This window comes from Oryctolagus cuniculus, chromosome 4 (assembly GCF_051225735.1).
Source record: "Oryctolagus cuniculus isolate XC-2025 breed Fujian yellow rabbit chromosome 4, ASM5122573v1, whole genome shotgun sequence".
In the NCBI taxonomy this organism is placed as follows: domain Eukaryota; kingdom Metazoa; phylum Chordata; class Mammalia; order Lagomorpha; family Leporidae; genus Oryctolagus; species Oryctolagus cuniculus.
In genome coordinates this window covers 69339423-69356764 of record NC_142870.1, presented here as the reverse complement: position 1 = coordinate 69356764, position 17342 = coordinate 69339423, and the positions used below count along the sequence as shown (strand labels likewise).

The 17342-nt window shown below is 39.7% G+C and overlaps 1 protein-coding gene across 7 annotated transcripts in view; it reads left to right on the top strand.

Annotated features, from left to right (window-relative positions):
• Positions 1-17342, top strand: part of CFAP44 (cilia and flagella associated protein 44) — a 131967-nt gene that overhangs the window by 31331 nt on the left and 83294 nt on the right. For 6 of the 7 annotated variants that reach the window (XR_011387872.2, XR_016233084.1, XR_016233085.1 and 3 more), the window contains 6 exons: positions 8215-8317; positions 9126-9342; positions 11309-11423; positions 13400-13564; positions 16490-16645; positions 16931-16978. Coding sequence is in view for 4 of the 7 variants with exons in the window: in XM_070072115.2 (XP_069928216.1) it covers positions 8215-8317; positions 9126-9342; positions 11309-11423; positions 13400-13564; positions 16490-16645; positions 16931-16978 (804 nt within the window). In the remaining 3 variants the exon portion in view is untranslated. The remainder of the gene's footprint in view (positions 1-8214; positions 8318-9125; positions 9343-11308; positions 11424-13399; positions 13565-16489; positions 16646-16930; positions 16979-17342) is intronic. The other variant, XM_089331650.1, reaches the window with a different exon arrangement.

The window sequence follows — 17342 nt, the reverse complement described above, 5'->3', positions numbered from 1 at the left end:
GGGTTGTTTGTTTTGTTGTTGTGGAGTTTCTTGATCTCTTTGTAGATTCTGGTTATTAATCCTTTATCTGTTGTATAGTTTGCAAATATTTTTTCCCATTCTGTCAGTAGCCTCTTCACTTTCCTGACTGTTTCTTTTGCAGTACAGAAACTTCTCAATTTGATGTAATCCCAAAAGTTAATTTTGGCTTTGACTGCTTGTGCCTCCAGGGTCTTTTCCAAGAAGTCTTTGCCGGTGCCAATATCTTGCAGGGTTTCCCCGATGTTCTCTAATAATTTGATGGTGTTGGGTCATAGATTTAGGTCTTTAATCCATGTTGAGTGGATTTTTGTGTAAGGTGTAAGGTGGGGGTCTTGTTTCATGTTTCTGCATGTGGAAAACCAGTTTTCCCAGCACCATTTATTGAATAGACTGTCCTTGCTCTAGGAATTGGTTTTAGATCCTTGATCAAATATAAGTTGGCTGTAGATGTTTGGGTTGATTTCTGGTGTTTCAATTCTGTTCCGTTGGTCTATCCATCTGTTTCTGTACCAGTACCATGCTGTTTTGATTACAACTGCCCTGTAGTATGTCCTGAAATCTGGTATTGCGATGCCTCTGGCTTTGTTTTTGTTGTACAAAATTGCTTTAGCTATTTGAGGTCTCCTGCATCTCCATATGAATTTCAAAATCACTTTTTCCACATCTGAGAAGAATGTCTTTGGTATTTTGATTGGGATTGCATTGAATCTATAAATTGCTTTTGGGAGAATGGACATTTTGATGATGTTGATTCTTCTAATCCATGAGCATGGAAGATTTTTCCATTTTTTGGTATCCTCTTCCATTTCTTTCTTTAAGATTTTGTAATTCTCATCCTAGAGATCTTTACCGTCCTTGGTTAAGTTTATTCCAAGGTATTTGATTATTTTTGTGGCTATTGTGAATGGGATTGATCTTAGCAGTTCTTTCTCAGCTGTGGCATTGCCTGTGTATACAAAGGCTGTTGATTTTTGTGCATTGATTTTATATCCTGCTACTTTGCCAAACTCTCCTATGAGTTCCAATAGTCTCTTAGTAGAGTTCTTTGGATCCCCTAAATAAAGAATCATATCGTCTGCAAAGAGGGATAGTTTGACTTCTTCCTTCCCAATTTGTATCCCTTTAATTTCTTTTTCTTGCCTGATGGCTCTGGCTAAGACTTCCAGAACTATATTGAATAGCAGTGGTGAGAGTGGGCATCCCTGTCTGGTACCAGATCTCAGTGGAAATGCTTCCAACTTTTCCCCATTCAATAGGATGCTGGGTGTAGGTTTTTCATAAATTGCTTTGATTGTATTGAGGAATGTTCCTTCTATACCCAGTTTGCTTAGAGTTTTCATCATGAAAAGGTGTTGAATTTTATCGAATGCTTTCTCTGCATCTATTGAGATAATCATATGGTTTTTCTTCTGCAGTTTGTTAATGTGGTGTATCACATTGATTGATTTGCGCACATTGAACCATCCCTGCATACCAGGGATAAATTCCACTTGGTCTGGGTGGATGATCTTTCTGATGTGTTGTTGCATTCTATTGGCGAGAATTTTATTGAGGATTTTTGTGTCTATATTCATCAAGGATATTGGTTTGTAATTTTCTTTCAATGCTGCATCTTTCTCTGGCTTAGGAATTAAGGTGATGCTGGCTTCATAGAAAGAATTTGGGAGGATTCCCTCTTTTTTGAATGTTCTGAATAGTTTGAGAAGAAATGGAGTTAGTTCTTCTTTAAATGTCTGGTAGAATTCAGCAGTGAACCCATCTGGTCCTTGGCTTTTCTTTGTTGGGAGGGCCTTTATTACTGTTTCAATTTTTGTGTCAGTTATGGGTCTATTTAGGTTTTCTGTGTCTTCCTGGTTCAATTTAGGTAGATTGCATGTGTCCAGGAATCTATCCATTTCTGATAGATTTCCCTGTTTGTTGGCATAGAACTCTTTGTAGTAATTTCTGATGATTCTTTTTATTTCTGTGGTGTCTGTTGTTATGTTTCCTTTTTCATCTCTGATTTTATTGATTTGGGTCTTTTCTCTTCTTTTTTTAGTTAGTTGAGCCAATGGTGTGTCAATTTTATTCATTTTTTCAAAAAACCAGCTCTTCGCTTGGCTGATTTTTTTATAATGTTTTTTTTTTTTTGGATTCAATCCTGTTGATTTCTTCTCTGATTTTACTTATTTCTCTTCTCCTACTAGATTTGGGTCTAGTTTGCTGCAGTTTTTCTAGATCCTTGAGATGCATTGAAAGCTCATTTATTTGGTGCCTTTCTAAGTTCTTGATGTAGGTACCTATTGCTATAAACTTTCCTCTCAACACTGCTTTTGCCGTATCCCATAAGTTTTGGGATCCCATATGTTTTGATATGTTGTGTTGTTATCCTCAATTACTACGAGAAAGTTTTTGGTTTCTCTTTTGCTTTCTTCTATAACCCAGTGTTCATTCAGGAGCCTGTTGTTCAGTCTCCATGTGTTTGCATACTCTCTAGGGATTCCTGAGTTGCTAATTTCCACCTTCATTCCGCTGTGGTCTGAGAAGCTGCATGGTATGATTCTAATTCTTTTAAATTTGCTGAGACTTGCTTTATGGCCGAGTATGTGGTCAATCCTAGAGAAGGTTTCATGCACTGCTGAGAAGAATGTAAATTCTTTAAAGTAGGATTGAAAGTTCTGTAGATATCTGTTAGATCCATTTGGGCAATAGTGTCGATTAAGTCTGCTGTTTCCTTGTTGATCTTCTGTCTGGTTGATCTGTCTATTTCTGAGAGTGGAGTATTGAAGTCCCCCAATACTATTGTATTGGAATCTAGGTCTCCCTTTAAGTCCCTTAACATATCTTTTAAATAAACCGGTGCCCTGTAATTAGGTGCATATACATTTATAATAGTTACATCTTCCTGTTGACTTGAACCCTTAATCATTATATAGCGCCCCTCTTTGTCTCTCTTAACAGTTTTTGTGTTAAAGTTTATTTTGTCTGATATTAATATGGCTACAGCTGCTTTTTTTTGTTTCTGTTGGCATGGAATATCATTTTCCAACCTTTCACTTTCAGTCTGCATGCATCTTTGTTGGAAAGATGTGTTTCTTGTGGGCAGCAAATAGATGGGTTTTGTACCTTAACCCATTCAGCCAGTCTGTGCCTTTTAACTGGAGAGTTGAGTCCATTAATATTCAATGTGACTATTGATAAGTAGTAACTTTGCCCTGCCATTTTCCCAAAGATATTTTCTAGTATATGCTTTGAGCTTCTGTGATCTTTTACTGGGAGGTTTTCTTCCTTTATCTTCTTTCATAGTGATGGCTGTGTTTCTGTGTTTCGCACATCTTTAAGCATTTCTTGCAGTGAGGGGATGAGTGGCGACAAATTCTTTCTATTTCTATTTGCTATGAAAGGTCTTTATTTCACCTTCATTCACAAATGAGAGCTTTGCAGGATATAATGTTCTGGGCTGGCAGTTTTTCTCTCTTAGTACCTGGGCTATATCTCACCATTCCCTCCTAGCCTGTAGGGTTTCTGATGAGAAGTCAGCTGTGAGTCTAATTGGAGATCCTCTGAGAGTAATCTGACGTTTCTCTCTTGCACATTTTAGGATCTTTTCTTTATGTTTCACTGTGGTGAGTTTAATTACAACGTGTCATGGTGAGGATCTCTTTTGGTCATATTTACTTGGGGTTCTATGAGCTTCCTGTACTAGGATGTCTCTGTCCTTCTCCAAACCCGGGAAATTTTCTGCTAGTATCTCACTAAAAAGGCCTTCTAATCCTTTCTCCCTCTCCATGCCTTCAGGAACTCCTAGAACCTGAATGTTGAGTTTTTTAATAGTATCCTGTAGATTCCCAACAATATTTTTTAGATTTCTAATTTCCTCTTCTTTTCTTTGGTTTGACTGTATCCTTTCCTGTTCTCTGTCTTCTAAGTCCGATATTCTCTCTTCTGCTTCACTGACTCTATTTTTAAGGCTCTCTAATGTGTTTGTCATTTGATCTATTGAATTCTTCATTTCATTATGATTTCTCTTCACTAATACAGTTTCATGTTCTACTAGTTGCTTCATTTCATTTTGATTCCTCCTTAATATTTCATTTTCATGAGAGAGATTTTCTATCCTGTCCAGTAAGGATTTCTGTAGTTCAAGAATTTGTTTTTGAGAACTTCTTAATGTTCTTTTCAATTTTTTGAGATCTGTTTCTTGCATTTCTGCTATCTCATCATCTTCATAATCTTGGCTTGTGGTGTCTTGTTCATTTGAGGGCATCATAGTGTCTTCCTTGTTCTTGTTTCCTCGGTTTATGCGTTTGTTGTTTGGCATTGTGGAGATATTCTTTGGTTTCTTCGCTGTAGTGGTTTTTCTCGTTATACTGTTGTCGTAACTGAGTGAGTGCAAACAAAGGAGCTCCACACATTGATAAAATTTGATGGTCCTTTATTGCCAGCGGTGGAGAGTGGGCTTATGCCTTAAAGAACTCTCGACCCTGAATCCCAAAGCAACAGGGTTTATAAAGGCAAAAACCACAAAATTGGGAGGGGAATTCATGGTTGCTAGGAACAGGGGGGAATACATGGTTACTGGGGTCAAGCTGACCTAAAACCTATGTGAAACTAGTATCAATTATAATCTTGACAATACCAGTTACAATCTTAATGATTCCAATTATAATCTTGACATTAATCCAGGTATTGGTTTTAATCATATGTAGGACATAGACAAATTACATTTTTATCATTAACCCAGGTGCAGCCTATCCACTTTCAAGCTTGAGTGATCATGCTAGGGGGTTTCTATGCTCTGCCAAGTGTGATGTAGTGGACTGCTATTGTCCGACTGTTTTAGATCATAGTTTCAGACCAGAGTCTCAGGGTGTGTGGGGGGCACTTTCCCAGAAAGGAGTCTCAGGTTCTCCAAAATGGATTCCCTACTGTTAAGGTGTTACTTCATTATGACTCTAGATTACGTGGACTGTCTGCTTTTGATGGATCCTTAGAGGCTGTGATGGGTGTGGCCAGAGAGCTCTGTTTGGTTCTTCAGGGTTAAGGGTGTGCCAAAGGTGACTCACCCAGGTTGTTCTCTGTCTCTCTCTCTCTTTTAAACTCAGAAGGGAAGTAATTCCACACAGCTGAGTGGAATTGAGGGTAGTCGATGTATGAAATCTAGCCCCTGTGGGTATAATATTCGTCTGCTCTACCCCAAGGACCACACAAAGGATCTTTGCAGCCCTCAGTGTGGTCTAAAATTTCTCTGCAGTCTCCCACCGGGTTGCCAAGGTTACTGAGTTTGTGTACTCCATGAGTTCTCTTGCCCACCCTCAGATTTTCAGTCTCAGTTCATTAGCTCCACACCTTCACTAGGTCCTAACCTCCTCTTATTTCTCCCCACCAGAGTCAGGTTTTTCTGCTTGGCTGATGGCGGGTGCCGCTTTACGTATGTCCAAAATTGCGCCTGCTCTTTGTCTTGCTTGGCTTTGTAAGGTGAGTGGAGAGAGAGGCTGGTGTCCGTGCCAGTTCCCCTTATTTATTCATTTTTTTCTCTCCTCCAGTCAGCCTGGTGAGCTTTCCCCAGCGGGGCTTCGAGCCTCGTTCCCTCTAGGCTCTTTCTGCCTTTCCCCACCAATGTCTCGGGCTACTGAGGTTTTTGTCTCACCTCCCCTTCCAGCGCTGGTGCGCAGACTCTGCGGCTGGGCTTCTGAGCCATGGGCGTCCTTGCTCTTCCCGTTGGTCCTCTGTGTCACATCCACTAGATCTGGAAGTTTCCTCTGCAATTTTTTTCCTGAGCCTTTCCCAGAGACTACAGTAACTCCACTTTTTTTAAACTATCTTTTCCTGGACTATCAGTGCACGCCCTCACTATTCTGCCATTTTGGCTCCGCCCCCTCAGTATTGTCTTGAATGTCAGGAGCTGCATTCTCTATTTGAGAACCAAGCTCTTTGTCCTCGGTATATTACCAGGAATTACAAAAATGGTCATGTAAGCTAGAATCTTATAATATATACTTTAAATAGCTTATTCTTATATAAAATGCTCTTTGCATTGTTGTTTTTTTTGCTATCCATTTGCTCTTCCTGTACATTTGGCTTTATCAATGAAAAAAATAAAAAAGAACATGTGATTTTATCCAATTTGTATGCTATGGTTTGAAATGCTGGCACAAATAGTTCATCCAGGGCATATTCACTCTATCTTACTGTGTGTGGCTTAGAAATACTCTATCTTTCTCACCTTTATTGTGTTTGCCTTCCTTTGTGTTAAGTTTTCCTATGAAGACATTTTTAAAATTAGCATGTAGCCCACTCTGGAAACAGGAATGTGACCCTCAAATTTCATGTGTTGGGAACTTAATCCCTAATGCAGCAGTGTTAGGAGGTAGAACCTAGTAAGATATGATTAGATCAAGAGGCTCTGTCTTCATTAATGGATTAATGCTGTTATTGAGTGAGGGGTTAGTTATTATGAGTGAGAGTTGTTATAAAAAATGAGTTTGTCCACTTCTTTTTTTGCTGTCACCCTCTCTTGCTCTTCCACCTTCCACCATGGGCTGATGCAGCAAAAAGTCCCTTGCCAGACGTAGCCCCTTAGTTTTGGACTTACCAGCCTCTAGGACCATAAAGCTGATTAATTTTCTGTTCACTATAAATAACTCAGTCTCAGATATTTGGTTATAGCAGCAGAAAACAGACTAACATGCATACAATCCATGAGTTTTTCTCCTTTTTTTTTTTTAAATTATTTATTTGAAAGAGTTGCACCCATCCGAAGCCAGGAGCTTCCTCTTGGTCTCCCATGCGGGTGCAGGGGCCAAGCACTTGGGCCATCCTCCACTGCCTTCCAGGCCACAGCAGAGAGCTGGACTGGAAGAGGAGCAACTGGGACAGAATCCGGCGCCCCAACCGGGACTAGAACCCGGAGTGCCAGCACCGCAGGCGGAGGATTAGCCAAGTAAGCCATGGCGCCGGCCACAGCTGGGATTCTTAACTGGTGCTCATATGGGATGCTAGCATTGCAGGTGGCTGTTTAACCCACTGCACCACAATGCCAGGCCCATCATGAATTTTTCTATACAAAATTTAGTTTAACTTATATTATATGTGGGGAAAGTAATTTGCCTTAGTGGTTTAGCAAGTGCAATACCCAGACCAGCAGCAGCAGCATCACCTTTCAACTGATTAGAAATTAAGTGCAAATTGTTGAGTCTCTGCTCTGAGATACTGGACCAGAAACTCTGGGGATAAGCACACTGAAGATTGTGAATCACAGTATCCCAGCTCTTCTTGTGGCAATTTAAAAAGTTGCAGGAGTCGGCCCTGTGGTGTAGCAGGTAAAGCTGCCACCTGCAGTGCCAGCATCCCGTATAGGTGCCAATTTGAGTCCTGGCAGCTCTACTTCCAATCCAGCTCTCTGCTATGGCCTGGCAAAGCAGTAGAAGATGGCTGAGTCCTTGGGCCCCTGCACCTGTGTGGGAGACTCCAGCTCCTGGCTCCTGGCTTCAGGTCAGTCCAGCTCCAGCCATTGCAGACATTTGGGGAGTGAACCAGTGGATAGAAGACCTATCTCCCTCTCCCCCTCCCTTTCCCTCTTTCTGTCTCTCTCTCTGCCTCTCTGTAATTCTGCCTTTCAAATACATAAATCTTTAAAAAAAAAAATTGTAGCACTGGAAATGACTGCCTTAATTAAAGTGAAACTAAGTAGTCATTCTAGTTCTTAGTTTCAATCATATACATCATTAGTATTTGTCAAATGTCTATTTTTGAGTTTACTATTGGAGTACATTCTAATAAATAAATTACAAAATAATGAATCCAGGCACTGGCATGGTGGTATAGCAGGTTAAACTGCCACTTGCGATACTGGCATTCTGTATGTGTTGGTTTGAGTCCCACCTGCTTCACTTCGAATCCAGCTCCCTGCTCATGTGCCTGGGAAAGCACCGGAGAACGGCCCATGGTGCCATGGCTCTGGCACCCACATGGGAGATATGGAAGAAGCTCCTGGCTCCTGGCTTTGGCCTGCCCCAGCCCTAGCCATTTTGGCCATCTGAGGAGTGAGCCAGTGAATGGAAGAATTTTCCCTCTCTGTAACTCTGTATTTCAAATAAATAAAAATAAATCTTAAATAAGACGATATTTTTAAAAACAATGAATGCAGGTGCTGCATTAATGGTATTAATGTCAAAATCTTTTATTATTTTGGTGAAATTTTATTTTTTGTAGGTTCATCCATATAAAACTCACTTCACAGTAGCTGAAAAAGGAAGTTACCCAAAGATTATCATCTATGAATATCCTTCTCTGAAGCCTTACAGAATACTTCGGGGTAAGTCCAGTGGAATCTGTAAAATATTTCATGTTGAGGGTGAACCACATGCTGAAGAAGGTGTGACATTGACTCATTCAGAGAAACAGAACTAACAGATAGAAAAGAGGTTCATTTAATGGAATTGGCTGGCACAGTTGGCAGGGCTGGCAACTGTGAAATTTTTAGGGCCTTTGGCAGGCTGGAAGGGTTCCAGAAGGAGTTGATGCTGTAGTGTTCAGGCTGAATTTCTTCCTCAGTTTTTCTTGTAAGGTCTTGCACCTGACTGATGCACCAGCATGGAGACGCTCCTTTACTTGTAGTTAACTGACTGTATGTGTTAGCCGTGTCTGTAAAATACCTTCACAGCAGCATCCAGACTAATGTGAACAGAACAGGTGAATGCTATCATCCTGCCAAGTCAACACATAAAATTAACCACCACAATTATCTTCCCGTTCTGTTCTCTGTATAATTATTTTCAGCAGTCAGCTTTTATTATTTGGGGCTTTTCAGTGGCAAACTTCAAGTTACAGATTTTTCTCTCTAATATTCTTTTGTGTTTCTCCACCACTTCATAAAATGGGGATATGTTCTCAAGGTGTTGTTCTCATGCAGAATGTGGCTAAAACATCTTGCCCTTCCTCTTTCATATCATGTAACTCCTAAGGCCAACAGTGATGAATCATTTTACATTTGTTCCTTTAGGGGATCCTTGCATTCTTACATTAGTCCACATTAAGGGCTGTCTCTCTCCCCCTTTTTTATTATATATTTGAAAATTAAATAAATGTTGCCCTTATTTATGAGAGTCTCTTCATCCCTGCAGATGGGACTGAGAAGGGATATGCTTATGTGGACTTTAACTACAGGGGCACCTTGCTGGCCTCGGTGGGTAGCAACCCTGATTACACACTGACCATCTGGAACTGGAAAGAAGAGCAACCCATACTGAGGACAAAAGCTTTTGCTCAAGAAGTTTTTAAAGTCACTTTCAACCCTGAAGATGAAGAGCAGCTTACTACATCAGGGTCAGGCCACATCAAGTAGGTTGAGTAACCAATAGAAGTGCTAGCAAACGTTATAAGGAAAATTTCCATGAGGATCATAAGACCTGGAGACATGTTTGCTGTTGTTATTTTAAAAGCTAACTGGTAACACACTTTTCTAATTAGATATATGAGGTTTTATTTCCTTAGCATAGATTAAAAAAAAAAAAAAAAGGAGGCTTTTAAATATAGCCTGCTATCGGCCGGCGCCGTGGCTCACTAGGCTAATCGTCCGCCTGCGGTGCCAATACTCTGGGTTCTAGTCCCGGTTGGGGCACCAGTTCTATCCCGGTTGCTCCTCTTCTGATCCAGCTCTCTGCTGTGGCCCAGGAAGGCAGTGGAGGATGGCCCAGGTCCTTGGGCCCTGCACCCGCGTGGGAGACCAGGAAGAAGCACCTGGCTCCTGGCTTTGGATCGGTGCAGCGCGCTGACCGTAGCAGCCATTTGGGGAGTGAACCAATGGAAGGAAGACCTTTCTCTCTCTCTCTCACTGTCTAACTCTGCCTATCAAAAAAAAATATATAATATATATATATATATATATACACACACACACACACATATATATATAGCCTGCTATTTCCTTGCAGGCCTCACTTTCTGAGAGAGTTTATGTAGTATATTAACTAACCATGGCATGGTGTTTTCAAAATTCATATTGAGCTTTCATATCCACTCTTAAATTTCTTGTTTATAACAACTGAGTCATTATCTGTAAAGCAAGAATTATCACAGTATCATTCCTGACAAGGAACCCTCAATACTAAATGGTGTTAGAGGCTACTTTTAATTTCAGGTCTCTAATTCCAAGTTCCTTGTTTATTTCACTGGATGAATGACCCATTTCCAAGATGGAATGATTTTATCACTGTCTTTGTTTCGCCCTGTCTCATGCATTTGTTTAACGACCTAATCAACCATTCCAGAACTGCTGGTACTTGATTCCCAGTGTCTCATTAACAAAGACATTTTTGTTGATTCCAAATTCCTCTTGTCCCAATGTAAATCTGGTCTTTTTATTTGCTGTGCAGTAGAAATAAAGAATAATTGAGATTTTGAAAGGTAGTCTTTGGGTGAATTCTCAATTAACTTTTTTTGTAACTTTAGGCTAAATTTTTCTAGTTTCTTACATTTTCCTATAGTTTAGTAAAGTGTGTATTTTCTGTGCACTTCATAGAAGCACATGATTAGGGTACTTAGCATAACTTTGAGAAGCATATTAGTCATGAAGGTTTTTGGCTTTATATTATCTGCTTCTTGGTACCATCTGTTATCTGTTTTATCTAATTAAATAGGTCTTTTTTTTTCACTGTCATTCTGACTGTTCATTTGCTTGGAATATTACTTAAATGTTAGCAATGATATTTATAGTTTTTATGTACTGGGAGTGGTTCTAAAATTATTCAACAATTTGATGAGGTAGGTAAGATGAAGGTACAGTGTGATCAAGAAAATCACTCAGACTGACACGGGTGGTAAGTTAGAATATTTTTTAACACTTTTCTAAAACAGTATTGTTCAATAGGATTTTCTGTGCTGTCCAATACACCAACTACTAGCCACATGTAGATAATCAGTATGTGAAACTGGCTAGACTACTGAAATGTTGAATTCTTAATTTCATTTAATGTTAATTATTTTAAATCTAAATTAAATTGTTACAGTTGATAGGTAGCTACTGAACTGGACAGCATAACTCAAAAATAAAAAATCAGCAAAAGCAGGGCATTTTTAAAAATTTTGCCCATTATTTAATGGATATTACCTAGAACTTTGACAGGGAATAGACATTTAATACTTATTAATTGGTTGAAGGAATGAACAAATGAAATAATATATGTTAACATAAAATATGTAAAGTTTTGGATCATGTTAAAACTATGTGAACAACACTTTTTTATTAGATTTGTTTGCATTCATTATTTAAACAGTGTAGTACATTCACTCTCTTTCCTGTTTGTAGGTTCTGGGAAATGGCCTTTACATTCACTGGTCTCAAACTTCAGGGATTGCTGGGTCGATTTGGCAAAACAGCCACAACTGACATAGAAGGCTACATGGAGCTCCCGGATGGGAAGGTACGCTTAGCTACTGTACTAAACAGTGTTTCCAGGATGGGCTGTGGGCACCTCAAGTGGCACGTTCACTTATAGTGCCACAACACCTGTCCCTCGAATATTTTTTAAAATTTGATAGCACCACACTTAATATGTAGACTCTCATCCATCAAAAACTTGAAACTCCTCTCTAAATTTTGTCCTGGTCATTCTACTCCTGAATTATGTCCTGAAGAGATGTACAAAAACAAAACAAAACAAAACAAAAAACAAACCTCTAAAGTATTATGTATACATATGAAGAACTACCAGCAACTTAGGTCTAAATCACAATGATGAAAAAAAGAAACAGTGACTTGATCAGCTCTTGTCCTGACGGTTGATGTACAATGTAATACTTTATCCATTTTAGTATTTTTTTTGTTCTAGTACCATTGGTTGAACTCTGTAATTAACACACAATTATTCTTAGGTGTTTAAATTTTAACTGAAAAGTGATCCCTGTTAGGAACTTGGAAAACATTATGCTGAGTGAAATAAGCCAATCCCAAAGGGACAAATACCACTTGTTCTCCCTGATAGGTGACAACTAACTGAGCACCAAAAAGGAAACCTGTTTAAGTGAAATGAACACTATGAGAAACGGTGACTTGATCAGCCCTCACCCTGACTGTTGATGAGCAACTTAATATGTTATCCCTCTTAGTATTTTTTCTTGTTTGTTCTACTTAATACTTTTGGTTGGATACTGTAATCAATACACAATTCTTCTTAAGTGCTGAAACTTAACTGAAAAGTGATCACTGTTAAATATGAGTGGGAATAAGAGAGGGAAGAGATGTGCAATTCGGGACATGCTCAAGCTGACTTACCTCAAACAGTAGAGTTAGAAACATACCAGGGGATTCCAATTCAAATCCATCAAGGTGGCATGTACCAATGCCATCTCACTAGTCCAAGTGATCAATTTCTGTTCACAATTGATCATAATGATAGGACTAAGAACCAAAGGGATCACATCAACAAGACTAGTGTCTGCAAATACTAGCTGATAGAATAAAAAAGGGAGAGAACGATCCAACATGGGAAGTGAGATACACAGCAGACCCATAGAATGGCAGATGTCCTAAACAACACTCTGGCCTCAGAATCAGCCCTTAAAGCATATGGATCCGGCTGAAAAGCCCATGAGAGTATTTCAGGCATGGAAAACCAAGATGCTCTGGCAAAAAAAAAAAAAAAAAAAAGCCAAAATGAAAGATCTCTGAGAGTGAGATCCCAGTGGAAAGAACGGGTCATCAAAGAAGGAGGTACCTTTCTCTGAAGGGAGGAGAGAACTTCCATTTTGACTACGACCTTATCTAAGTATGATCAGAGTCGGTGAACTCAAAAGGCTTCCATAGCCTTGGCAGCTCATGACAAGAGCCTAGGGTGATTACTGATGCCATAAACAAGAGTGTCAATTTGTTAAGTCAAGAACAGGAGTCACTGTGCACTTACTCCTCATGTAGGATCTCTGTCCTTAGTGTGCTGTACATTGAGATTTAATGCTATAACTAGTACTCAAACAGTATTTTTCACTTTATGTTTCTGTGTGGGAGCAAACTGTTGAAATCTTCACTTACTATATGCTAAACTGATCTTCTGTATATAAAGAGAATGGAAAATGAATCTTGATGTGAATGGAAGGGGAGGGAGTGGGAAAGGGGAGGGTTGCAGGTGGTAGGGAAGTTATGGAGGGGGAAGCCATTGTAATCCATAAGCTGTACTTTGGAAATTTATATTCATTAAATAAAAGTTAAAAAAAAAGAAAAAAAACATAGTTAATGGTAGGAGGAAATACATCAAAATGTGATTGGTGGCTTTGTCTGGGATAGTGAGTTTGTTGTATTTATTTTTCCTTATTCAAACTTCTTACTTTCATAAGTAAGAAGAATAATCTTCAAAAAAATATTTCTTGCTGACTGCACATTGCTTTCTTTCTGCACACCTACTAGGTACTGTCAGGGTCAGAATGGGGCAACATGCTGCTTTGGGACGGCGGTCTCATCAAGGTGGAACTGTGTCGAGCTGCACGGAAGTCTTGTCACCAGGGTCCTATTAACCAGATAATGCTGGACGAGGGTGAAGTGATCACTGTTGGGTCAGATGGCTGTATCAGGGTAAGTTGTCTTGTGACTTGAGCAGTAGTACCCCCTTCTGAGACTTGGAGATCACCCAAATGGTTTTGTCAGATTTTTATTTCTCATGGTTATCAGTTTATGAAGACATCCATGATCATTTATTCCCAAGACCAATTTATTTTAAATAATGCTTCTCAGGTGATAAATATTTACATTCTTTTTTTAAAAAATTATTTATGTGAAAGGTGGAGTTACAGAGGCAGAGAGAGAGAGGGGTGGGGAGAGGTCTTCTATCCACAGGTTCACTCCCCAAATGGCCACAGTGGCCAGAGCTGGGCTGATCTGAAACCAGGAGCCTGGAGCTTCTTCCAGGTCTCCCATGTAGGTGCAGGGGCCCAAGGACTCGGACCACCCTTCACTGATTTTCCCAGACCATAGCAGGGAGCTGGATCAGACATAGAGAGCCAGGACTCAAACTGATGCCCGTATAGGATGCTGACACTTCAGGTGGCCACCTTACCCACTATGCCACAGCACCAACCCAGTATTTGCATTCTTGTCAATTAATTGACTGCATTGTAGCATTGAGACCTTTTGTTATTTTGATTCCATTGAAATAGCTTCAGAAAATGAAAACTTGTGTTAGCACTATATCAACAGTGGACACATTTGTCCTCCCAAACTGCCTGGTATGAATGGGTCATTTTCTAGGAACAAAAGTTCCAAACATCTGTTGGTTATTCTTTTACAAAGACGATTAGTTAGAAATATACTCACAGTTGTCGGCGCCGCAGCTTACTAGGGTAATCCTCCGCCTGCGGCGCCAGCACCCCAGGTTCTAGTCCTGGTTGGGGCGCCGGTTCTGTCCCGGTTGCTCCTCTTCCAGTCCAGCTCTCTGCTGTGGCCTGGAAGGCAGTGGAGGATGGCCCAAGTGCTTGGGCCCTGCACCCGCATGGGAGACCAGGAAGAAGCACCTGGCTCCTGGCTTTGGATCGGCGCAGCGCGCTGGCCATAGCAGCCATTTGAGGGGTGAAGCACCGGAAGGAAGACCTTTCTCTCTGTCTCTCTCTCTCTCTCACTGTCTAACTCTGCCTGTCAAAAAAAAAAAAAAATATATATATATATATATATATACACACACTCACAGTTGAACTGACAAAGTTTGCCTATGGATACTACACCAGGAAACTCACCTGTTTTAATTTGTATACACTATCCTGCCTGAGGCCTGGGCTAAGCTGGAACATTGCTCCAGTATCTAAGTTCTGGATTCTGTTCTGTCACACTTCTCCCACTCCCATTCACCTGTGAATGTATATCCACCTATTGCTGGCTATCCTGTAGCCTTGTGATTTGCCTTGTGGTCCCCTTTGCACATAGATTTTGTAGGATCTTTCATAGGAAAATGGTAGTGTTGTCTTATCAGAAATAAGATTGCATTAAAAGTAACATTCTGGGGCTGGCGTTTTGGCACAGCAGGTTAAGCTGCTGCCTGCAATGCTGGTATCCTAAATGGGCACTGCTTCTAGTCCCAGCCACTCCACTTCTGATCCAGCTCCCAGCTAACGAAGCTGGGAAAGTAGTGGAGGATAGCCCAAGCGCTTGGGCCCCTGCCACCCATATGGGAAGCTTGGATGGTGTTCCAGGCTCCTGGCTTCAGCCTGGCCCACCCCCACCTGTTGTGGCCATTTTGGGAGTGAACCAGTGGACGGAAGATTGATCTCTCTCTCTCTCTCTCTCTGCCTTTCAAATAAATAAATCTCAAGAAAATCATTCTGGTCACTGTATGGACACCTATTGAGTTTAGTATGTCTAATGTATTGTTTACCTCATATCTGCACAGTGTGTCTTCTTATCATTGACTTTTTGAACCCAGGAATAGGTTTTACTATTTACAATGTTAAATTTAATCTTGTTAGATTTCACACATTGCTCTGAGGATTTTTTTTGTGTTCTTTCTTTTGTCATATGATATATTTACTCTTCTCCCAAAATATGTCACCTAAAATGTCCAAATTCCAAGTGGAAAAAATCTTAAGAGAAATGAAGTTAAATATTTCAGAGTATCTCTGATTTCCAATTTCTCATCTTTTAATTCCTTCATATTGTAAATCTCTGCCTCTTTAGGAAGTACCTACGCCAACACTCAGGCATTGTCTGATTCTAGAATCTGACCATCTCCCCCACAGACACACATATACAGCTGGTTAATCCAACAGATAGCAACCGTATCCTGGGAGTTACTTTCCTGAAGTCTGAGTTATTCAGTCTAGGATAATATGGCAGAACTGTCCAGGCAGGTTTTGGCACTTCATAGGGGAAGTCCAGAGTTACTCTGCGTTAGTCAGGTGGAACTGTGCCTTCTTAGTCTTCTGTAGTATTCTGGACTCCTCTTAGAACAACATTCCTGTCAAAAAAAAAAAAAAAAAAAAGAAAGAGAAAAGAAAGAACAACATTTCCTATCTGAGGTTAATGTAAATCGTTATTAGGGAAGAGAAACATTTTCTAATGGAAACATCACCTGCAGTCTATTTTTCTCTGCCTACAATGAAGATAGTATTTGAATCTTTAAGCAACAAGGTGTGTTTTCCTGTGCAGGGGCCTACTAATCAGTGTATAGAAACAAGACTTATTGTAATGTCTTCTCAAACAACTGAGATGTTTCCTCCTCACAGCTGCTTTATAGGAAGACCTAATAGAAACCTTGGAATAAGCTTATTTGGGCCAAATTAAAATTCTTATGCAGGGCTGTATCTTTCACTAAAAGAAACTACAATAATTTATTAGACCAAATTTCAGAGGAAAATCGAGAGTTTGGGTTTTGGTTAATGCTCCAGTTACACTTACTGTTAATTTTCATGAAACAAAAAGAAATGACATTTGAAAACAATTAGAACCTTTTCTGGCTTGAGAAATAAATTAAATCACTGATTGATTAAATTATTTTCTTATTAACTTTACAAGATATGGGATTTTGAGACAATAGATACTGCTGATTCTATCGATGAAACTGGATTGTTAGAGATTGAGCCTATTAATGAACTTCAAGTAGACAAGAATGTCAACCTCTTCTCTATGATAAAAATGAATGAAACTGGAAATAACTTTTGGCTGGCTCAGGTAGGTTGTATTCTTTTCTTTTAACTCTTAAATGAACTAAATGTAAAATTAAAATAGTATAATTTATTATCTACATTGGAAGTCTGACTGTAAGTATTGTGAGATTGCTTTATCGTGGGGTTGTATTCTAAAAATATATAAAAATTTCACTTATTTAATTTGTCACACTTTAAAGTATGTGTGAGCTTTTGATATTATTTGTCCTTAACCATAGGAAGAAAAACTTTAATTTTATGAAAGTTCAAAAATGTAAGAGAAAATACTATTAAATATTTAATTTTTTAGGATGCCAATGGAGCCATATGGAAGCTTGATCTCAGTTTTTCAAATATTGTAAGTTGTTTATTTTTCTTAATTTTCCCTTTCATAATAAACACCTTTGTTATTCTTTAAAAGGGACATCATCTTTCTTCCAATTATATAATGTTTCCATGAAAAACTTGCTAAAGGGGCTGGCAGTGTGGCACAACAGGTTAAGCCACTGCTTGTGACACTGGCTTCCCACAAAGGAGTGTTGGTTCCAGTCCTCGCTCCTCTGCTTCCATCCAGTCCAGCTCCCTGATAATGTGCCTGGGAAAGCAGCAGATGATGGCCCAAGTACTGGGACCCCTGGGATACCTGGAAGGAGTTCTGGCTCAGCCTCAGCCATAGCTGCCATTTAAGGGTGAGGGGAGTGAGCCAATAGATACAAGATACC